General features: G+C 43.9%; 1 protein-coding gene across 1 annotated transcript; it reads right to left on the bottom strand.

Annotated features, from left to right (window-relative positions):
* Positions 1-2,910: 2,910 nt before the first annotated feature.
* On the bottom strand, positions 2,911-22,520 carry LOC137431835 (myosin light chain 3). Its single transcript, XM_068123578.2, has 7 exons — positions 22,151-22,520; positions 20,527-20,554; positions 14,090-14,233; positions 12,564-12,740; positions 5,308-5,385; positions 3,884-3,919; positions 2,911-3,257 (listed from the first exon to the last, which is right to left on the bottom strand). Exons 1-6 carry the CDS (start codon positions 22,256-22,258, stop codon positions 3,894-3,896), a joined length of 561 nt encoding a protein of 186 aa, XP_067979679.1. The 5' UTR covers positions 22,259-22,520; the 3' UTR covers positions 2,911-3,257; positions 3,884-3,893.
* Between the last annotated feature and the right edge of the window lie 1,416 nt (positions 22,521-23,936).

Raw genomic sequence — 23,936 nt, 5'->3', positions numbered from 1 at the left:
TTTGAAGTAAATATACCTCCCCACATGAGTGTTTCATCAAGAGCCAGGATCCAGAAAAAAATTGATTTTCATAACACATCGTGGCTTTAATTGTGTTCCCCATTGTTTGTTTGATCTGAAAACACAATACTTACCGTTACTTATCATGTCTTTCAACACATGAGGCCAATTAAAGCAATGGTGGATGGAAACACCGATTGTGTCATTGAAACTATTGCTATCTATCCTACTAATGGGTGGCATTGTACAGGGTGAGTCATAAATCCCAGGACACAGTTTTAGCTGCTCATAGAACATTTGATTATACCATGTATTTATAGTTTTCTTTTTTTTTCAGATAATATAAATAATACATTTAACCAATTTGGCAGACACTAGTCTATTTACAATGGAAGAGAGGCTGGTAGCATTGGTGTGGTACCACGAGAGGAGAAACACAAACAAGACGATGAAGCATGTGCAAAAAGACTTCAAGGAACGTTTGGGAAAGCCAGCACCGTCAAAATCAAATCTTCATCTTTGGGGGAAAAAATGGAATTTCAGATTGGAAATGTACTCGACAGCAAGAACAGCGAACGACCAAAAAAAAATCGTGATTTGGGAATTCAAAAGATTAATACATCTGTTCTCAGATCTGCGAAAAAAATCATTACGGAAACGTTCTGCAGAGTTGGGTGTTTCATATTCATCGTTACATCGCACAATGAAAGAAGATCTTCACATGAAACCATATACTGTAAACCAACTGTCATTTGTGAGTTGTCAGGTGCACATCATGAAATTAGGTTGACAAATATTAACAAATCTGACAAATGAACAAATCTTGTATGAGCAGCTAAAACCATGTCCGAGGACTTTTAAATTCAAAGATTCACCCTGTATTTTAAATGTATTGTTGTTGGTGTTGTTGTTGTTTCCCGACCACCTTTCAGATCATGCCATGAACCATAGTGGTAAGAGAAAGCCAGATAAGACTCCTGACTCAGTGTTGGACTTTGTGGTATCCCCTACTCTCCCCACCCACAACTAGTTAGAGAAGGAATATGGAAATGGTGCTCGTGACAATCTCTCTTCCTCTTTGCATTTAAAGAATGTTCATCTTTTTAGGTGCAAAGTGGAAGTACAACACAAGCAGCTAATGGAACCGCTCTCCTCAAAATCACCAACGACCTTCTCCTCTCCTCTCCTCTGACGCTGGCAACCTCAACATTCTCATCCTCCTCGACCTCAGTGCCGCCTTTGACACCATCGATCACACCATCCTCCTCACCCGACTTGAAACCACCTTTAACATTACCGGCACTGCCCTCTCTTGGATTAAATCATACCTCTCGGACAGACGCCAGTTCATCTCCATCAATAACTGCAAATCCCCCACTGCTCCCCTCCCCCAAGGTGTCCCCCAAGGTTCAGTTCTTGGCCCCCTCCTCTTCACCCTTTACCTGTCCCCCCTCGGTCACTTAATCCGCCGTCATGGTCTCCAATTCCACTGCTTCGCCGATGACATCCAGCTTTTCATCTCCACCAAGTCCGTCTTCACCGACACCCACTCTATCCTGACAAACTGCATCACTGAAATAAAATCCTGGCTTCAAATCAACTTCCTCAAACTTAACTATGATAAATCTGAAATAATCATCATGGGCCCAAAAACGCTCACAAAATCCACCCATAACTTTGCCCTCAACATCGACGGTTTCCCAGTATCCACCTCCCCTCACATCCGGAATCTTGGCATCATCTTTGACCAAACCCTCTCCTTCGACAAATACACTAAACAGATCACAAAGACAGCCTTCTTTCACCTGAAAAACATCGCCCGTCTCCGTCCATCCCTCTCCTCCGTGGCTGCAGAAACCCTCATCCACGCCTTCATCACTTCCCGTCTGGACTACTGCAATAGCCTCCTTTATGGTTCACCCTCAACAATCATCAATAAACTCCAATACATTCAGAACTCCGCTGCCCGTCTACTCACCCATTCCCGGACCCGTGACCACATCACCCCCGTCCTTTACAAGCTTCACTGGCTCCCCATCTCCCAGAGAATCCAGTACAAAATCCTCCTCTTGACCTACAAAGCCCTCCATAACCTGGCCCCATCCTACCTGGCTGACCTCCTCTCCAGACACATTCCCACCCGCAACCTCCGCTCTGCTGGTACCAACCTCCTGACCCCCCCCCCCCATCCGGACCAAATTTAGATCCTGGGGGGACAGGGCCTTCTCCATCGCTGCTCCCACCCTCTGGAACTCACTACCTCACACCATCAGAGACTCCTCCTCACTCACCACATTCAAAACATCACTCAAGACCCACCTGTTCAACACTGCATTTAACATTTAACCCACAGCATCTAACCCCTGACTATCTCCTCTCCTTCTCCCTCCTTTGTGCTTTGAATATTTCCCTATTGATTCTTCTTTTTTTGCAATTGTTTTTATGTTTTGCTATGCATTATGTTTTGCACTCTGTCAAAGCGTCTTTGGGCTTCCTGAAAAGCGCTATATAAAATAAAAGCATTATTATTATTATTATTAATACTTCCTCTGTGATTTAAAGAACAGTGCAACTTCTCTCACGATTAACAGTAATAATTTTTCAGAACTGGATTGAGATGGTATCCTTGACATGTTTCTCGTCAAGCCCCGGGAGTGCTGATAGATTATTACAGGAAGGACAAACATTGAGTTTGGAGAAGATTCTGGCTGGGATGCTAAATTCACCGGAGGATTAAACAAATTGTTACATCATTGAGAATCGTCCATCACCTCAACGTAACGAAACAGACTGGTTTGATTTAAAATTGGGGACAAATTCAAACCAAGCAGATGCTTTCGTGAACTTTGAACTCGGTGTATAATGGAGCCGCCCTGTCTTACAAACACAAAGTGACACCTCGAGATAATCAACCCTTGGAAGAAATGTTTATTAAGAATTTTTTGTGTTTGGATGTTACACGTTTAAAAATTTGGTGAAAAGTACAATGCGACTTCGAGATAATTATATAAGTTAATAAATGTAAACTTTGGGAATTTATTGTATCAACAGATGTAAACTGCAGTCAATTTGATGGTATATTTTGGCCACGTCCGCCATGTTGATTTGCGCAATGGCCGATTATGAAACATTGGGGGGTTAGCGAGACTTCACAAAGCGGTCCCGTCATGGAAAACGAACATCCGATCCGTGGGTCCACCCGGATACAGACCCACTCGGTGTGGATGCAGATCCATGCCATAGCTTCGGTTTTCAGGCTGTCAAGGCAACAGCACATAACAGGTGTACAAACGTTTGTACATATAGTGCAGAATTTAGAAAAATCCAGATAAAAAGGTACGTCAAGACGTGATCAGTAAGTCCATGGCCTATCATAGACAAATAAGGATATAACAAGCATTCTGAGTATTGCGCTGCAATACATGTCCCCTACCGGTAGTCTGTCGTCCGGAAAACTGTTGGGGAAATTACCAAAGTTCAAAGTGCCATAGGTTTGTCAAAAATGATCGAAACATCGTGAAGTTCGAACTTGATCTGTAACTTATCATGAGGAAACCATGTGCCAAGTTTGAAATCATTAGCATTAATAATTTAGAAAAAAAGTCCGGAAAACTGTTCTTTGCGTGACGGACTGACGGACCGAGGGACGGAGTGCAAACCTATATTCCCCTCCGGTGTACACCGGTAGGGGACTAATAAGGGAGATTATTTGCTTTAAAGATGACGAATATAATTGTAAAATTATTATGTAGTAAAATTATGTAAATCTTTATGTCAGGCCATATATTTACTGATCACACGTGACCACATCAATTCGTGAACAGATAAGACTATGATGAAAATGAGTGGAGGGATTTAACAAATAGTAGAAACTTTCTCTCACCATGTTTTTCTTATTCCATAATCTTCTTGATAAATTCTGAGTATTGAAATGGGAAGACATTTTCAAGATTAGCATTATATGACATTTTTATCATTACCATGGTTTACAAGAACATTCAAAATAAAGAATGGCAGCAAAATTTAAAAGGAAAGGTATACTTTTAAAAACTTAAGGAAATCAGAAAAGGAACACTGAGCATAGTTGGGACACATTATGTTTCAAATGTACGGTGAATGCAAAGATGTGGAATCTACGTTTATGTCCCAAAGATAAGAATCCTTTCCGCACACATGATGCTTTATAAGGTACTGATGGGATGGTGCAGAGGTGTGTACTTAGATTTGAGTTGCCTAGCTTGGATTTGATTACCGACACGACTATAAACCGTCAGATTAGTGATTTGCAAGTAGGGTATTTCAACATTGGGCGCGCGTACCCTAAAATGAACATTAAGCCGAGAACTCCTGTTCTCGCATTATTTGGTGGATCTCACCGGAGTCTTTCGATGAATAGTAGGTGAGGGATCATCGGCAACCTGACCATCGGTCAGAAATTTTTGTCCTAACCTACAGGGGGCACTGCATCGGCCGCACAGTGATGACCCCTCGCCAGGGGCGTAGAGAAGGAGGGTCGGGGGGTCGCTGCCTCGGATCCCGGGGTCTGTTGAGGGCCCCCGAGCTTCTCCTGTAATTTTTTTTAACAGTGCAGTGAAACCCCTCATCGGCTCATCCTCATTTCCTCATCATTACATTTAAACCCAGAAGCCGGTTTTGCTTTCCTTTCCGCCTTTCTTGTCTAGAAGCAAAACAACATTTACCGCAGTTAATGGTACAGTTTCAAACTTTGCAGAAAATGGTTATTAACCAGAAATGTTTGTTGCAACGAAATGAGTTTGTATCCTCTTTGTCCAAAAAAAATTATTAACAATCTTCTCACATATTTTTTTGCCAATCTTATGGAGAAATAGTTCAACATCGGTCCAAACGTCCCGCTATCTCCTATATTTTCGATCATGCGCCAAAATAAAAGTGGCCAAATTTTTTTTTAAAGTTTTTTTTATTTTTTTTCATGAAAGAAAGTTCCTTAAAAAGTCATAAAAGAGAGAAAGGTTGGGGAGGGGTGGGGGCACCGAGGTTGTTTGCCTCGGGGCCCGGGCTGGTTCTCGACGCTCCTGCCCCTTCGCAAAAATGCACTTGGGCAGCCATTTGCTGCACATCAGAGAAGATGCGAAGAAGTGCAGCCACCTGGAATTTTGTCCAAGAATAAACTCTCACAGGCCTGTTTTGATCCCAAATATGACATCTGCGGAATGCCGGACTACTGAGTCTTAATTTTCAAATTGTTCTTGTACATTTAGTAAATTTTTGTGTTTTGTGTGCACTTTCAAATATGCGTAAAGATAGAGGTTACGACTGCAGATTTACCTTCATATTTGATAAAACCTTCATCATCTTCCAGTCCTTGCAGGAGAAGTTCCACATCTTTCTCGGGCATTTTTTCTCCTGTGTTGAGATACAATTGAGGAGCAAGTGAAGAAGAAAACCACCGAGATTCTTCAGTAATTATGGAATAAAGTATTATAAAAGTTAATTGACAAATGTGGGAAAATGACATGAACAGACAAGGAATCGAATCCAGGTCCTCTCGGTTGAAGCGTACCCGTACAGATCATCAGAGGACCGGGGTTTAATTGCTGGTCTGTTCATGTAATTTTCCCATATATGTCAATTAATTATTTATAATCCTGTTCGTTTATATAATTGTATTATAAAAGTGTAATTCCAATGTTGGTCGGTTTGATCACAGATATGTAAGTAGTAATGAGGAAGTTTATAGAAATAGTCATGGAGACTATTGAGGAGGGAGTGGGGGATGTGAGGAGTAGTTTTGTGACCTTGGTTGTGGGGTGAGGGTTGATGGGAAGGAGTAGTTTGGTGACTTTGGTTGTGGGGTGAGGGTTGATGGGAAGGAGTAGTTTGGTGACCTTGGTTGGGGGTGAGGGTTGATGGGAAGGAGTAGTTTGGTGACTTTGGTTGTGGGGTGAGGGTTGATGGGAAGGAGTAGTTTGGTGACTTTGGTTGTGGGGTGAGGGTTGATGGGAAGGAGTAGTTTGGTGACTTTGGTTGTGGGGTGAGGGTTGATGGGAAGGAGTAGTTTGGTGACTTTGGTTGTGGGGTGAGGGTTGATGGGAAGGAGTAGTTTGGTGACCTTGGTTGGGGGTGAGGGTTGATGGGAAGGAGTAGTTTGGTGACTTTGGTTGTGGGGTGAGGGTTGATGGGAAGGAGTAGTTTGGTGACTTTGGTTGTGGGGTGAGGGTTGATGGGAAGGAGTAGTTTGGTGACTTTGGTTGTGGGGTGAGGGTTGATGGGAAGGAGTAGTTTGGTGACCTTGGTTGTGGGGTGAGGGTTGATGGGAAGGAGTAATTTGGTGACTTTGGTTGTGGGGTGAGGGTTGATGGGAAGGAGTAGTTTGGTGACTTTGGTTGTGGGGTGAGGGTTGATGGGAAGGAGTAGTTTGGTGACCTTGGTTGGGGGTGAGGGTTGATGGGAAGGAGTAATTTGGTGACTTTGGTTGTGGGGTGAGGGTTGATGGGAAGGAGTAGTTTGGTGACTTTGGTTGTGGGGTGAGGGTTGATGGGAAGGAGTAGTTTGGTGACCTTGGTTGTGGGGTGAGGGTTGATGGGAAGGAGTAATTTGGTGACTTTGGTTGTGGGGTGAGGGTTGATGGGAAGGAGTAGTTTGGTGACTTTGGTTGTGGGGTGAGGGTTGATGGGAAGGAGTAGTTTGGTGACCTTGGTTGGGGGTGAGGGTTGATGGGAAGGGGTAGTTTGGTGACTTTGGTTGTGGGGTGAGGGTTGATGGGAAGGAGTAGTTTGGTGACCTTGGTTGGGGGTGAGGGTTGATGGGAAGGAGTAATTTGGTGACTTTGGTTGTGGGGTGAGGGTTGATGGGAAGGAGTAGTTTGGTGACTTTGGTTGTGGGGTGAGGGTTGATGGGAAGGAGTAGTTTGGTGACCTTGGTTGTGGGGTGAGGGTTGATGGGAAGGAGTAATTTGGTGACTTTGGTTGTGGGGTGAGGGTTGATGGGAAGGAGTAGTTTGGTGACTTTGGTTGTGGGGTGAGGGTTGATGGGAAGGAGTAGTTTGGTGGCCTTGGTTGGGGATGAGGGTTGATGGGAAGGGGTAGTTTGGTGACTTTGGTTGTGGGGTGAGGGTTGATGGGAAGGAGTAGTTTGGTGACCTTGGTTGTGGGGTGAGGGTTGATGGGAAGGAGTAGTTTGGTGACTTTGGTTGGGGGTGAGGGTTGATGGGAAGGGGTAGTTTGGTGACTTTGGTTGGGGGTGAGGGTGGATGTGGAGGAGTAGGTTGGTGACTTTGGTTGTGGGGTGAGGGTTGATGGGAAGGAGTAGTTTGGTGACTTTGGTTGTGGGGTGAGGGTTGATGGGAAGGAGTAGTTTGGTGACTTTGGTTGGGGGTGAGGGTTGATGGGAAGGGGTAGTTTGGTGACTTTGGTTGTGGGTGAGGGTTGATGGGAAGGGCTAGTTTGGTTACTTTGGTTGTGGGGTGAGGGTTGATGGGAAGGAGTAGTTTGGTGACTTTGGTTGTGGGGTGAGGGTTGATGGGAAGGAGTAGTTTGGTGACTTTGGTTGTGGGGTGAGGGTTGATGGGAAGGAGTAGTTTGGTGACTTTGGTTGGGGGTGAGGGTTGATGGGAAGGAGTAGTTTGGTGACCTTGGTTGTGGGGTGGGGGTGGATGTGGAGGAGTAGGTTGGTGACTTTGGTTGTGGGGTGAGGGTTGATGGGAAGGAGTAGTTTGGTGACTTTGGTTGTGGGGTGAGGGTTGATGGGAAGAAGTAGTTTGGTGACTTTGGTTGGCGGTGAGGGTTGATGGGAAGGGGTAGTTTGGTGACTTTGGTTGTGGGTGAGGGTTGATGGGAAGGGGTAGTTTGGTTACTTTGGTTGTGGGGTGAGGGTTGATGGGAAGGAGTAGTTTGGTTACTTTGGTTGTGGGGTGAGGGTTGATGGGAAGGAGTAGTTTGGTGACTTTGGTTGGGGGTGAGGGTTGATGGGAAGGAGTAGTTTGGTGACTTTGGTTGTGAGGTGAGGGTTGATGGGAAGGAGTAGTTTGGTGACCTTGGTTGGGGGTGAGGGTTGATGGGAAGGAGTATTTTGGTGACTTTGGTTGTGGGGTGAGGGTTGATGGGAAGGAGTATTTTGGTGACTTTGGTTGTGGGGTGAGGGTTGATGGGAAGGAGTAGTTTGGTGACCTTGGTTGTGGGGTGGGGGTGGATGTGGAGGAGTAGGTTGGTGACCTTGGTTGTGGGGTGAGGGTTGATGGGAAGGAGTAGTTTGGTGACTTTGGTTGTGGGGTGAGGGTTGATGGGAAGGAGTAGTTTGGTGACTTTGGTTGTGGGGTGAGGGTTGATGGGAAGGAGTAGTTTGGTGACCTTGGTTGGGGGTGAGGGTTGATGGGAAGGGGTAGTTTGGTGACTTTGGTTGTGGGGTGAGGGTTGATGGGAAGGAGTAGTTTGGTGACCTTGGTTGGGGGTGAGGGTTGATGGGAAGGAGTAATTTGGTGACTTTGGTTGTGGGGTGAGGGTTGATGGGAAGGAGTAGTTTGGTGACCTTGGTTGTGGGGTGAGGGTTGATGGGAAGGAGTAATTTGGTGACTTTGGTTGTGGGGTGAGGGTTGATGGGAAGGAGTAGTTTGGTGACTTTGGTTGTGGGGTGAGGGTTGATGGGAAGGAGTAGTTTGGTGACCTTGGTTGGGGATGAGGGTTGATGGGAAGGGGTAGTTTGGTGACTTTGGTTGTGGGGTGAGGGTTGATGGGAAGGAGTAGTTTGGTGACCTTGGTTGTGGGGTGGGGGTGGATGTGGAGGAGTAGGTTGGTGACTTTGGTTGTGGGGTGAGGGTTGATGGGAAGGAGTAGTTTGGTGACTTTGGTTGTGGGGTGAGGGTTGATGGGAAGGAGTAGTTTGGTGACTTTGGTTGGGGGTGAGGGTTGATGGGAAGGGGTAGTTTGGTGACTTTGGTTGTGGGTGAGGGTTGATGGGAAGGGGTAGTTTGGTTACTTTGGTTGTGGGGTGAGGGTTGATGGGAAGGAGTAGTTTGGTGACTTTGGTTGTGGGGTGAGGGTTGATGGGAAGGAGTAGTTTGGTGACTTTGGTTGTGGGGTGAGGGTTGATGGGAAGGAGTAGTTTGGTGACTTTGGTTGGGGGTGAGGGTTGATGGGAAGGAGTAGTTTGGTGACCTTGGTTGTGGGGTGGGGGTGGATGTGGAGGAGTAGGTTGGTGACTTTGGTTGTGGGGTGAGGGTTGATGGGAAGGAGTAGTTTGGTGACTTTGGTTGTGGGGTGAGGGTTGATGGGAAGAAGTAGTTTGGTGACTTTGGTTGGCGGTGAGGGTTGATGGGAAGGGGTAGTTTGGTGACTTTGGTTGTGGGTGAGGGTTGATGGGAAGGGGTAGTTTGGTTACTTTGGTTGTGGGGTGAGGGTTGATGGGAAGGAGTAGTTTGGTGACTTTGGTTGTGGGGTGAGGGTTGATGGGAAGGAGTAGTTTGATGACTTTGGTTGGGGGTGAGGGTTGATGGGAAGGAGTAGTTTGGTGACTTTGGTTGTGAGGTGAGGGTTGATGGGAAGGAGTAGTTTGGTGACCTTGGTTGGGGGTGAGGGTTGATGGGAAGGAGTATTTTGGTGACTTTGGTTGTGGGGTGAGGGTTGATGGGAAGGAGTAGTTTGGTGACCTTGGTTGTGGGGTGGGGGTGGATGTGGAGGAGTAGGTTGGTGACCTTGGTTGTGGGGTGAGGGTTGATGGGAAGGAGTAGTTTGGTGACTTTGGTTGTGGGGTGGGGGTGGATGTGGAAGAGTAGGTTGGTGACCTTGGTTGTGGGGTGAGGGTTGATGGGAAGGAGTAGTTTGGTGACCTTGGTTGGGGGTGAGGGTTGATGGGAAGGAGTAGTTTGGTGACTTTGGTTGTGGGGTGAGGGTTGATGGGAAGGAGTAGTTTGGTGACCTTGGTTGTGGGGTGAGGGTTGATGGGAAGGGGTAGTTTGGTGACTTTGGTTGTGGGGTGAGGGTTGATGGGAAGGGGTAGTTTGGTGACTTTGGTTGTGGGGTGAGGGTTGATGGGAAGGAGTATTTTGGTGACTTTGGTTGTGGGGTGAGGGTTGATGGGAAGGAGTAGTTTGGTGACCTTGGTTGTGGGGTGGGGGTGGATGTGGAGGAGTAGGTTGGTGACCTTGGTTGTGGGGTGAGGGTTGATGGGAAGGAGTAGTTTGGTGACCTTGGTTGGGGGTGAGGGTTGATGGGAAGGAGTAGTTTGGTGACTTTGGTTGTGGGGTGAGGGTTGATGGGAAGGAGTAGTTTGGTGACCTTGGTTGGGGGTGAGGGTTGCTGGGAAGGAGTAGTTTGGTGACTTTGGTTGTGGGGTGAGGGTTGATGGGAAGGAGTAGTTTGGTGACTTTGGTTGTGGGGTGAGGGTTGATGGGAATGAGTAATTTGGTGACTTTGGTTGTGGGGTGAGGGTTGATGGGAAGGAGTAGTTTGGTGACCTTGGTTGGGGGTGAGGGTTGATGGGAAGGAGTAGTTTGGTGACCTTGGTTGTGGGGTGAGGGTGGATGTGGAGGAGTAGGTTGGTGACCTTGGTTGGGGGTGAGGGTTGATGGGAAGGAGTAGTTTGGTGACCTTGGTTGTGGGGTGAGGGTTGATGGGAAGGAGTATTTTGGTGACTTTGGTTGTGGGGTGAGGGTTGATGGGAAGGAGTAGTTTGGTGACCTTGGTTGTGGGGTGAGGGTGGATGTGGAGGAGTAGGTTGGTGACCTTGGTTGTGGGGTGAGGGTGGATGTGGAGGAGTAGGTTGGTGACCTTGGTTGTGGGGTGAGGGTTGATGGGATGGAGTAGTTTGGTGACCTTGGTTGTGGGGTGAGGGTGGATGTGGAGGAGTAGGTTGGTGACCTTGGTTGTGGGGTGAGGGTTGATGGGATGGAGTAGTTTGGTGACCTTGGTTGTGGGGTGAGGGTGGATGTGGAGGAGTAGGTTGGTGACCTTGGTTGTGGGGTGAGGGTGGATGTGGAGGAGTAGGTTGGTGACCTTGGTTGTGGGGTGGGGGTGGATGTGGAGGAGTAGGTTGGTGACCTTGTGATGTCCTTCCATCCTAAAACTGTTGGGACGTAGATGGCCAACACCACCAGGGTGACGCAATAAGCAGATGGCTCTGGAAATCCCAGAAGAGAAATACATTTAAGGAGTTTATGAAATGCAAGTATAATTGTCGAATTAAGGTTTGATAATGGCCTTGTCTTTCCTGAAAAATGAGGGAGTGGAATGGCAGGGGGTTGGGGGGGGGGGGAGGGGAGATGGAGGAGGACTACAGACTGCATGCAATGCTCCCCCCCACCCCATCTCCCCCCTCACCACCTGGTTTCGCCCATCCCCTTCCCTCATCTCCAGAGCCATCTCTGCACATGATGGTGTTTTGTTAATGAAATAACTGGCACAGCGGATGTCCAGGAATATCTCAAGAGTACGAAAAAAAAGATGAAGGTATGATGAACCACATGGTCATTTATCATTTGACTTTTTGTCCAACATCAGTAAGCGCAGTTTTTACAAATGAAGTGAAAGGCAAGTATAAATTATTTGTGGTATAGTTAGTCACGTGAAAAAGTAATGGATCATACACAGATATGCATTCTGAGTTAATGGAAACCTATGCTTGGTTACATAGAACATGTTAGGCCATGTTTTCCACTAGCAAGACCATGCCATGGTGGCACTGTCACGTGTGTGTGTGTCACATATGTGTGTGTGTGTGTCACACATGTGTGTGTGTGTGTGTGTGTGTGTGTGTCACGTGTGAATGTGTTTGTGTGTGTGTGTGTGTGTGTGTGTGTGTGTGTGTGTGTGTGTGTCAATGTGTGTGTGTGTGTGTGTGTGTGTGTGTCAATATGTATGTGTGTTTGTGTGTCACGTGTGTGTGTGTTTGTGTGTCACGTGTGTGTGTGTTTGTGTGTCACGTGTGTGTGTTTATGTGTTTGTCACGTGTGTGTATGTGTGTGTGAATGTGTGTATCACACTTGTGTGTGTCACGTGTGTGTGTGTGTGTGTGTGTCACGTGTGTGTGTGTGTGTGTTTGTGTGTCACGTGTGTGTGTATGTGTCAATGTTTGTGTGTGTGTGTCGTGTGTGTGTCACGTGTGTGTGTGTGTGTGTCACGTGTGTGTGTTTATGTGTTTGTGTGTTACATGTGTGTGTATGTGTGTGTCACACGTGTGTGTTTCACGTGTGTGTGTGTCACGTGTGTGTGTGTATGTGTCACGTGTGTGTGTTTATGTGTTTGTGTGTCAATGTGTGTGTGTGTGTGTGTGTCACGTGTGTGTGTGTGAGTGTGTCACGTGTGTGTGTCACGTGTGTGTGTGTGTCACATGTGTGTGTGTGTGTGTGTGTCACGTGTGTGTGTGTGTCGCACCTTTTAGTGATCTAATATGCCAACCAGCCCCACAAGAAGATGGGAATAATGGGGACTGATAAAGTATTAGTCGTCGACATTGATAACACAAGTAGAATATCGGGTAATCAGTGACTATCACTAGCACTATTTAGCCGTTGTCTTGCCCAAGTCTTCTCTTGTACATGATAGATATGCCATCCTTGGGACATTCACTGTGAGGGCAAAGTTGTGACTCACCAAGAGACATGAGCACATGGCGGAGCTCGGCACCCAACACTGTGCCATTGTTCTCCTTGTCAAAGACACGAAGGCCTTCCATAAACTCCTCAAAGGTTCCCTGGATTTCCTTGGTCTTCACGATGTGGTGAACCATCGCCAGAAATATCGTAAAATCCATCATCTTGTTTTTCATTTCTGAAAAGAAAAGTTGGATTAAAAAACAGCAGCAGGAAGGGGAAACGCCAACAGCAGTGTGGAGGGAGAAAGTAGACGGAGATGGCAAACAAGTGATGCAGGTAATGATGAGGGTTAGGGGAGAACACATGGGGTGGACAAAATGGATGCCGAAGCAAAACTTTGAGAAGGTAGAGGGTGGTTTAACGGGTGTAGAAAAGATTACGGTTTTGGATGGGGGATGACCTGGGAATGAGATTGAAAAAAGATGAATTAGTTGTTTATTTTATTATATCCGTAAACCCACTCCATACGGGAGCAGCAGGAAGAGGAACGGCTGGCTTGGCAAGCACTAGCTATCTGCTTGGTAACCGAACACACGGCAGGTTTCCTCCATTCCAGTTTAGTGTTAACCATCAGTAGTGACTGTATCAAAAGGTAATCATACTTGTCTGTGGTTTATAATCTTTTTTACTTCTGGTAGCAGTGGGGAGGGGCGGGGCTGGATTAAGAGTTGTGGAGAATCTAGGGCAAGCAATTGTGGAGGCAGAGATCAGGCTTCTCACGAGCCGCCATCCTTCAGCCAGGGGCAGAGCCAAGCACAGAGGCATTGTTGTTGTTGTTGTTGTTGTTGTCGTTTCCTGACCACAAAAGGATCATACCCCTAGCCTGGTGTTGGCTTAGCGGTTCGGGAGCTGGCTCGGGATCCCAGCATCCTGGGTTCGAATCCCGGTCGATCGCTGAATTAACACCAGGGGGGTTGACTCAGCCTGTCATCCTTCCGAGGTCGGCAAATTGAGTACCAGCTTGCTGGGATGAATGATCCCGGTGTGTACCCCGGTTTAGAATAGGTACACTGTATCCCTGTGCATCATAAGAGGCAACTAAGTGTTGGCATCAGGAAGGGCATCCGGCCATAAAAACATTGCCTCAAACAGGGAACCATGATTGTCATGGGGCCCGCAAGGCTAACCCCCGCTTTAGCGGGGGAAAATGGACTCAAACGATCATTCAAAAGGATCATACCCACTTTTATTATCCTACAACCTTTCTAATTTCATTACAATCACTGTGCTTTCTTCGGTGCATCAATGATCCCTCAAAGCATCATATTTTGTGCCCAAATTGGACAAAACACTGCTTCCTGGAGACCCTTTTGTGTGGCCTGCCTTTCATCCGGCACTGTGAGGGGGCAAATTAAGTCACAACAACCTCCAACGTGTGACCCTTAATCCTGCTGCCACGTTTGGTTGAGATTGGATAAGTAATGAACGAATGTATCGCGGTCAGACAGACAGACAGACACCAAATGGCGTACTTCAGTATGATTTCCTCTCCAGAATCTAAAGGTTTACAGATGTGAACCACACCTTCCTCCGAGAGTTTTCCCACGACGTAGTTGATGGCCTTGTTTGTTGGGTTGAAGCCAAGAGCGCGCATGATGTCCCCAGCTTGATTATAATTAGCCTTCAACTCTCCAGTCTTGTCGAAAAGGATGAAGGTATCTTTGTATGCTTGGGGTCAAATACATAAGGAGACAGGAACAGATATATGTATATATGCACATTTACTTTATAGTAATTATGAAATGTTGAGTATTTGTTGTTCGATTGGAGAACTCAAGATGAATTCATTTGATATATAGATACTTATAAGAACACCAACAAAAGGAACTGTCGTTTCACTGACAGATTTAATCAAGAGACCACATGTTATACTTCAAACACATTCTGCTCTATTCACTCTAAAATTTGCTGATGAATAAATGAAAAAACAAACAAACAAAAAAAAACTATATACAGACTTGGCATTTAATATGGAATATATATATTTTTTCTTGACTTGGGTTTACTTTCTGAACTCAGTATATCAATCTGGTGAGTTTCTTTTACCCTTCGGTGATGTCTTTGTTGAAAGAACCATGTCACTGATTGTCTTTCGCAGCAAGAAGTCAATAACAGGATTATATCACAGGTGGCGTGACAAAATGTAAGGACAGGTACATTTGACAATTGGCTTCACAATCGGGTATATAAGGGTTGTTGCGTTCTGTATTAGTGGAAAACAACTGCTGCACATCTCAAAAAGTTATTGCCGCTTCATCTGGAGATGGTCCGTCAACTTGACAATGCTCTTTGTCATGGAGTGGTGGATTTACGAAATTCTGGCGTGAAACAGCGTGCTATTGCTCGGCAGTATGGCATCACTCAAGGTCAGGTGTCAAAGATCCTGAAACGAAATGCTCAGAGGGGTGTCCCTACTCCAATACCGAGGCCAGGACGTCCATGCAGAACCACAAGGAGAGATGCTCGCCAGCTGCACCGGTTAGTCTGCAATGGCCGTACCAAGTCAGCTAATTGGCTTATGGCTGAGTGGCAGGAACTCACAAATGTGCCTGTATCCAGAAGGCTAGTGAACCAACGACTGGTTCAAGCAGGCTATCGTGCCAGGCATCCCCTGAGAAAGCCACGCCTGACCAGACAACACAGCCAGCGCCGATTTCAGTGGGCCAGAGAGCACCGTCAATGGCAGCCAGGACACTGGAATCACGTGACCTTCAGTGACGAGTCTAGATTTCTGGTCTATCGTCAAGATGGCCGCATCCGAGTGCGCAGACAAGTGCATGAAGCCCACAAGGAAGATTGTATAGTGCCAAGAGTCCAAGCTGGAGGTTGTGGGGTGACCGTTTGGGCTGCTTTTCATGCAGGGGGGAAAACTGACCTGGTTGTTCTGAATGGAAACCTGAACCAGTTCAAGTACAGGGTCATTCTGGAAGAAACATTGCTTCCATTTGCTCGTGCAGCCTTTCGAGGAAACTTTGTCTTCCAAGATGACAATGCATGGCCTCATCGTGCTCACATGATCCAACACTTTCTTGCTGACCGTGGTGTAGAGCATATGGAGTGGCCTGCCATGTCCCCGGATATGAATCCGATAGAGAACTTGTGGGCAGAATTAACACGTCAAATCGACAACTTGGACCAGCAGCCTACCTCTGTGCGTGAATTGCAGCAGACTATTGTCACTGCATGGCAAGCGATTCCTGTCCAAACCTTGGCAAATCTCGTGAACAGCATGCCTCGATGTGTACATGCTCTCCTGAATGCTCGTGGGGGTTACACGAAGTACTGAACTGTAATGTTACTGTCCGTAATCCCAGTCATAATTTTGCTTTTGTTTTTGTTGAAATTTTTTTTGGCTAATGTGCAAAATAAAGAGATACTTCTGGAAAATGTACAGAGGTTTAACACAGTACTGTCCGTGAATTGAGTTCGATATCAGTTTGCATCACTTTCAAGGATCAATTTATTTGTTTCGAAATGTGAAATGTGGTTTGTGTTTCTTTTAATAGGTCACATTAACAAAATCTCGAATAATTTCAACATAATTCCAATGAACTTTTGGTTCTAAGTCATCTTGAAAAGTAAGTTCACCCCCACAAAAAAAATATTCCATATTAAATGCCAAGTCTGTATATATACAGTCACGTGAAAAGGTAGGTACACCCCATGTAAAGTTTTGACTTTTTCAACAGATTTCAACATACAGCTATTTGATCTTCATTTCAACAATATTGATAGATAAGGGTGATATAATATAACAAATATCATGAAACATTTACATTTTGTAGTACATTGTATACACAAAGAATTAAGTTAAGCACCCCCCCCCCCCCCCGTTTTTTTACAACCTCGCACATTACAAGTTTGTTGTCGTCAAAACAGTGTAATATACCCATGATATTGCTATATTTTCTGGAGAAGTGATATTATGGTCACATAAAAACATAACAATCATGCCGTTTTCAATATTTTATTCTGAATAATTTAAGGTGAAATTTTTTGGGAATTTTAGGCATATTTTCACCTCAATTTAAGTATGGAGCTATAGGTCCATCATGGACAGTGTGGATGACGTTTAGGTTTTCTAACGTACAGTCATTGTTCTGAGAAGACCTCTAGCGATCTTTGCGTCAATAACGTGTGTAGGACCCACGTGATCGGATCACTGACTCAACCCTACGTCTCATAGACCCTGTAAGCCGTCGTATGCGTTGCTGTGGCAGGTTGTTCCATTCCCGATGTAATGCACGTTCCAATTCATCCAGATTGGCTATTGGAGGGACCATCTTCGCAATTTGTCGTCCCAACATGTCCCAAACGTGCTCGAGGGGGTTCAGGTCAGGACTGTACGCAGGCCAGGGGATGGTTGTCACAGCACCTTGCTCCAGCAAGGCTCGGACGCGTCTCGCACGGTGAGGCCTGGCGTTGTCATCCATGAAGATGGGATTGACGCAAAGATCGCTAGAGGTCTTCTCAGAACAATGACTGTACGTTAGAAAACATAAACGTCATCCACACTGTCCGTGATGGACCTATAGCTCCATACTTAAATTGAGGTGAAAATATGCCTAAAATTCCCAAAAAATTTCACCTTAAATTATTCAGAATAAAATATTGAAAACGGCATGATTGTTATGTTTTTATGTGACCATAATATCACTTCTCCAGAAAATATAGCAATATCATGGGTATATTACACTGTTTTGACGACAACAAACTTGTAATGTGCGAGGTTGTAAAAAAACGGGGGGGGGGTGCTTAACTTAATTCTTTGTGTATATAATTTAAACAAACATAAATGCAAATTTCGCATGTGGAAAAAGTAAGTACACCCTTGGCTCTAATAGGTGGTATTGCCCCCTTTGGCAGAAACAACCTCAAGTAGGCGTTTCTTATAACTGTCTCCCAGTCTCTGACATCGACTAAGAAATTTTTACACACTCCTCCATGCAGATTTCTTTCAGCTCTGCGATGTTTGAGGGGTTTCTTGCATGCACAGCTCATTTCAAATCCCCCCACAACATCTCGATGGGATTTAGATCCGGGCTTTGACTTGGCAATTCCAGAACCCTCCATTTATTTCTTTTCAGCCATTCCTTGGTGGATTTACTGGTATGTATAGGGTCATTGTCATGTTGCAAGGTCCACCTTCGCCCTTCGGTTGAGCTTTAACTTTCCGACAGATGGCCTCACATTATCCTCAAGCACCCTCTGGTACAATGAAGAATTCATAGTGGATTCTATGATGGTGAGCTGCCCAGACCCTGATGCAGCAAAGCTGCCCCAAACCATAATATTTCCACCACCATGCTTTACAGTTGGTATCAGGTTCTTGTGGTCAAATGCTGTCTTTGGTTTTTGCCAAACATGTCTTCTGGTACTGTGGCCAAATAGCTCTACTGTTGACTCATCTGTCCAGAGCACATTGTTCCAGAAGTGCTGGTCTTTGCCGAGGTGTTCATTGGCAAACTTTAGTCTTGCCCTGATGTTTTTTCTGGACAGCAAAGGTTTCCCCCTGGCACACCTCCCATGTCGATCAAATTTGTGCAGCCTCTTTCTAATGGTAGACTCGTTCACTTTGACATCAACAGTGGCAAGAGCTACCTGTAGGTCCCGTGATGACATTCTGGGGTTCTTCGAGACTTCTTTCAGCATCTTGCGGTCTGCTCTCGGGATGAACTTGCTGGGGCGGCCTGGCCTGAACAAGTAGGCAGTTGTTTAGAATCTTCTCCACTTGTAGATGATCTTCCGGACAGTCGAATGATTGATTTCAAATTGTTTGGAGATCTTTTTAAATCCCTTCCCAGACTCGTAGGCATCTATAACCTTCTTTCTGAAGGCGTCAGAGAGCTCTTTTGATCTCGGCATTGTGACGCCGCACACTTCAACAACAAAGAGCAAACCAAACGAAATGTCTGAGGTTTAAATAAGGCAGGTTCCTCCATGATCCTCTCTAACGATGTTCTAATCATTTGCACCTGAGCTGGTGCACCTGATTCTAATTTTAGGTATTTTAAGTAGTGATAAATGTAGGGGTGTACTCACTTTTTTCACGTGCGAAATTTGCATTTATGTTTATTTAAATTATACAATGGACTACAAAATGTAAATGTTTCATGATATTTGTTGTATTATATCACCTTTATCTATCAATATTGTTGAAATGAAGATCAAATTGCTGTATGTTGAAATATGTTGAAAAAGTCAAAACTTTACATGGGGTGTACTTACTTTTTCACGTGACTGTATATATTATATTCTTATATAATATATAGTCAGTCAGTCACTGTATATATTATTACAGATCTCTGTCATTCTCTTCACACCCCAACTTCCTGCTGCCTTCAACATATCTCCCACAACTCCCGTCGGCCCTCCCGCTTTTCTACTCTTCATTGCTTTTATCGCTTCCTCAACTTCCTTCTCAGTTATCTTCTCTGCCGGTCCTAAAACTGGGTTACTCTCCATGTTGCCATCCCATTCATTCTCTGTATTCAACAGCATTTCCATATATCTTTTCCATCTTCCTTTAATTCCATCTGGGTCGACAACGATTTGTCCCACTTCATCCTTCAAGCAACTCAAAAATTTGGAAAGAAAGAGTTATATATTTTTGGATTTGGTTTTTAAATCACTGTGATGCCTCAGTCTTTGTAGCTATGTAAAAGGAAATATTAAATGATCCCCAACCCCATTCCTTTGTGGGTATGGCAAAGTGTTTTTTCTCACCACAAAGAATAGAAAAAAGGCAAAATTTTATTTCTTCAAAATGGCAACGGGATTAGAAGAGCACAGGGCAATCAATGCTAGGTATGTCCCTGCTCGTATTAAATAATGCATACATTTTAGGGAGTGAGGACAACAACACAATACTATTGCTCTGGTTCAAGTGTGTTGAATTTGAGAGTTTTGAAGATGTGGACATTCCTTTCAGACACTTCTACATGCTGCCCCATATTGGTCATGAGCACTAAACATGAGGGCTATTTGGAGCGACCCCCAGAGGACCCCCAGAGTCCACGCGTTGCTCTCTGCACAAACACCAAATAAAGGCAGAAACGCCCCCCTTGTGCTGAACCCCTCTGTCCCTTGAACTGAATCACTGCAAAAAGCTTTTCTCTCCTGGAAAGTTTGAGCTTGCATGCTCCTTCAGAATTTATTAAAATAGCATACCTGCATTTCAACTGAGCAATTTTAGAAATAAATTAAAAATTTGAATTCACTCAAACCAATAAAATTTATAATCAAGTACTTTGACACTTCTGACACTTATTTTACTTTGAAAAAGCCTCGTGCTAAAGTAATATCTCATCTGACATCTGCAAAAAGATGTTAAAATTAAGTGAAACTTAAAAAAAACAATTGTAACACTATCGGCATTAACTCTCAAAACAGCAATTACACCCATGGCTTCTGAGCGCACCATATATATATATATATATATATATATATATATATATATATATATATATATTATACCCTATTTGACCCCATATATATATATATATATATATATATATATATATTATACCCTATTTGACCCCATATATATATATATATATTATTTTGAGTTTAATACTAAAATATATTAATTCTCGAGTCGCGAGATAAAAATCAATGTCAAATAATTATTAGTTTAATAAAATGCTTTTATATTGTTTTGATTAAAGGATTAATCCATGGTAACATTAATGCTTCAAAAGTGCAGATGTTTGACATGTATGTTGAGGAAATACCAAAGATTGCACATTCATCAACCAACTCTGTTGAACAACATGTATAATTATTCACTGTTAACATCACACATTTTATAATATGAAAGGTAAATCTAAATATTTTATGAATCCAACACAGCAGAGATGACCCTCATCTATCATGAGAATTTTCTATCCACTTGAATTAGATTAAATTATCCCTTTGAACACTCAAATCTTAGTTTATAACCACAGGAATATTTTACTCACCTTCGATTTGTTCATTAGTGAAATCAACCTGGAAAAAGAACATCGATCAGAAAACGCACATGGGTGAGTGTTTCTCATTCATATCATGCATGTTCATGTTTTGTTGTCTTTTTTTTTTAAATCACATTTGTTGTTCCACAAACGCTTCAGATATCAAAGTATCAGAAGCATTTTGATCGTTTTGTATGGAAATGCAGTATAATCAAATGGTACATTTGTGCAACTGAATCATATTCAAAGGAATTTTCTCAAATTTGAATTTGTACTTGTTATAGTAGAGCTGGCTTTTTTTTTTTTTTTTTTTAAATAGTAGAGCTGCCTGGATATCATCCGCCTTTCAATTGTCTAGCCTGGGTTTGAATCCTGAGCCAGCTATAAACTGCCATCGGTGTGTGCCGGCCCTCACATGGACATTAACGGGCGTCTCACCTGCCGGAATTTTTTGGTGGATGTTAAAGATCCCATGGTGCCCTTCGTGAAGAGTAGGCAAGCCATCGCCGGCAACATAAACAAATGACAAATTCCTGCTCTACCCCATAGGGGGCACCGCATCAGTGGCACAGCCGTGCACTCAGCCAATAATGCCACCCCGCAGCCTTGTGCTGAATACAAATGAAGAAGAAGAAGTGGCAGATATTAAATTATCTGATGAAGGAAGTTAGAATGCAATCGAGATTGCCATCAAGTTTGTTTGCCAATGCACTCTGTATGGCATTTACATGTTGGCTTATGATCCTGTCATGACCGATGGCATATGGAGCGTCTTGCGGAACTCGGGCCACCCATTGACTGATCGATGTACAGGTCAAATGAATTGTACAATATTTAATTCTAAGATTGTGAGCTTTGTTTAACAGTACAATGCTTCATTTTTTTGTGGACAAAAAATAAATTTTAAAAAATTCATTTTTGTCCTTCTCAGCTCCTTTTCCAACATACGCCACCAGGTCTTCGTAGGTCGTCCAACCCTCTTCATCATCAGGCTTCTAGTTTATCCCTCTTTCGTGAGATTTTGTACTTCCATACACAGTACATGGTCAATCCATCTCCACCTCTCATTTTAATTTCCTTCCGTTTACCATGAGTAGATTTTCCTTCTTGCTCATTCTATCTCACTAGAAGATTTGCAAAATCTTTTTGTGGCATCTATAAATAAAGAGTTTCAGCATTTACATCTACTCATGGTGAATTCAGATGAATATTGTTCTATTGGGACAAAGTTTTTTTCATATTGATTATTTTATGAAAAAGGGAAAGGAAAAGGGAAAAAAGAAAAAAAGGTTGTTTTTTTAGATTACATATATTTTTTAAGTCATTGACAATTCTCTTTTTTGTAAAAAAAAAAGTTTCTCCATTAAAAATAATGATATTCTGTGTTTCAACAATTCACACAAAAGAGATCAAATGGACCAAAATCGAAACCACATTACAGCCACTTGCATTACCTTGTTCAAAAAAGAACGGTCATCAATTATTCGACTCCTTAATATTGTTATTGGCAGAATATGGATTATGATAAATGTCTACCAATCCGTCGTTGTTCTGTCACATGTAGTCCGAAGGACTTCTGATATAATGACACATGACTGGGAGACGAATGAAGAATGGAAACGTAAGAGTTCACCTTGACAGTTGATGGATCAAAAGCAACTTCCTTGGGCTTCTCAGGCTCAGGTGGTGGAGGTGGTGGTGCAGCCTTAGGCTCAGCCTTCTTTGCCACTTTCATCGGCATCACCGCTCGATGTTTTAATACAACCTTTTGCTGATTTCCCACCCTTGAATGGCTGTGCGCAGGCCTCGGTCGGCTCCGAAAGGCCTATTTAACAATGATGGCCCTCCCACAACCATGGCCATTCCCACCCACCTCGTTCACTTCCATTTGTGTGCATCTCTGGGGATTATATCACATTTCCATTGGTTTTAACATGGGCATTTCCCAAACCAGTGCTCACCTTTTGAGGGCAACCGATGAAGACGATGCAGCTTTTGTGTGTGTTTTTACTTACCTTTGTATACTTAAACCAGCTGAGATCTCTCTACTCGTCTCTTTGGACAGATCCAGACCTTGTGGGCAGCCATTGTAAATCTGGTGACTGTTCATGGCTAATACCTCATCACTAATGTCTCGTCATCAAAATCTGACGAGGAAAGTTTGAAGAGACCTGATTGAAGAGACCTGATTGATTGAAGAGACCTGATTGAAGTTTGAAGAGACCTGCAACCTGATCTGCATCCTGATCTGCATGACTGCAATTATCATTCCACTCGGATTGGTTATCGACTCCCTAACCTACGTGCGCCATTCTGATCTGCAACATTAAAATGATGTCAATAAAGGTCATGGTGAAAATGCAACTTTTGTTTTGCAAATTAGCAACTAAACAGAAAAAAAATTCTTATTTATAGAAACGGTTTCAAATAAGGCCCGACTCTCATAGTGTTATACCCAAGAAGGGTATTTGAAGAACTCTATCGCTTTGCTTCAGGTCAGTATATATAGTAAGCTTTTCCCACTGAGAATTTAGGCATGCACGCATTAGAATCAGCCATTTTGGAATCCGATGCCTCTTACTCATGTGAGCAGCCATGTATGTCTCCACTGCACTTCTTATGGTCTGCCTTTCAAATGAAATCTCGTTTCACTTCTTATTTGAACTTTGCTTTCAAACCGAGACTTTCAATCTGCTTCTTGAAAATCAATTTCCTGCTTCATGCTTCATACTTCGGGACTTTACGAGGAATGATTTTCATCAATGGAACTTCCCTTTTCCTTATTGTACTGATGTCTTCTTTTAGTCGAATGAAGAAGTAGTATTCCTCGGTGAGGCTAGTGTCGATCTGCGTCATGGACAAGTGCACACCATTTACAGAGACTGTCCACTCCGAATGATAAGCGGAACTGTTGACTGCTTGTCCTTCGTTTTACTGTACAGCTAGGATTTTAATACTTGCGAAAATCGAAGATTTTTCTCAAGTATATTGGATGGTCTTGTGCGTTATTCTGTCTGTTTGTATGTCTGTCTGTCTGTTTGGCTGTTTGTCTGTATGTCGGTCGCCTACAGGTCACAATTTTCAACCGATCTTCACGAAACTTCACCAAATGGTAGAGTTGGTCATAAGCAAGAAGCCTTTTGTTTTTGGGGTCAAAAGGTCAATAGGTCAACATCGGCCAATAGGTCAAAATAGGCCAGATTTCTAAAATCCTCAATTTTCATCTGATTGACTTGAAATTTGAAGAGGGCTTGCATATCTGGTCACTGAATTCAACCGAGTATTTTTGAGGTCAACATAGGCCAAAAGGTCAACATAGGCCGAATTTCTAAAATCACCAATTTTCATTTGATTGACTTGAAATTCTAAGAGGATTTACATATATGGTCACTGAATTCAACCACCATCTATTTTTGAGG

Source organism: Myxine glutinosa, chromosome 7, assembly GCF_964187855.1.
Source record: "Myxine glutinosa chromosome 7, kmMyxGlut1.1, whole genome shotgun sequence".
NCBI lineage: Eukaryota > Metazoa > Chordata > Myxini > Myxiniformes > Myxinidae > Myxine > Myxine glutinosa.
The sequence above is the reverse complement of the archived record's forward strand: the minus strand, read 5'-3'. Positions and strand labels throughout refer to the sequence as shown.

Excerpts from the sequence above, each read along its gene's own strand:
- LOC137431835 (XM_068123578.2), bottom strand. The coding sequence starts at position 22,258 with ATGCCGATGAAAGTGGCAAAGAAGGCTGAGCCTAAGGCTGCACCACCA. Across the intron at positions 20,555-22,150 it reads TTGATCCATCAACTGTCAAG|GTTGATTTCACTAATGAACA; the intron begins GTGAACTCTTAC and ends TTCTTTTTCCAG. Across the intron at positions 3,920-5,307 it reads AGGTTTTATCAAATATGAAG|AATTTATCAAGAAGATTATG; the intron begins GTAAATCTGCAG and ends TTCAATACTCAG.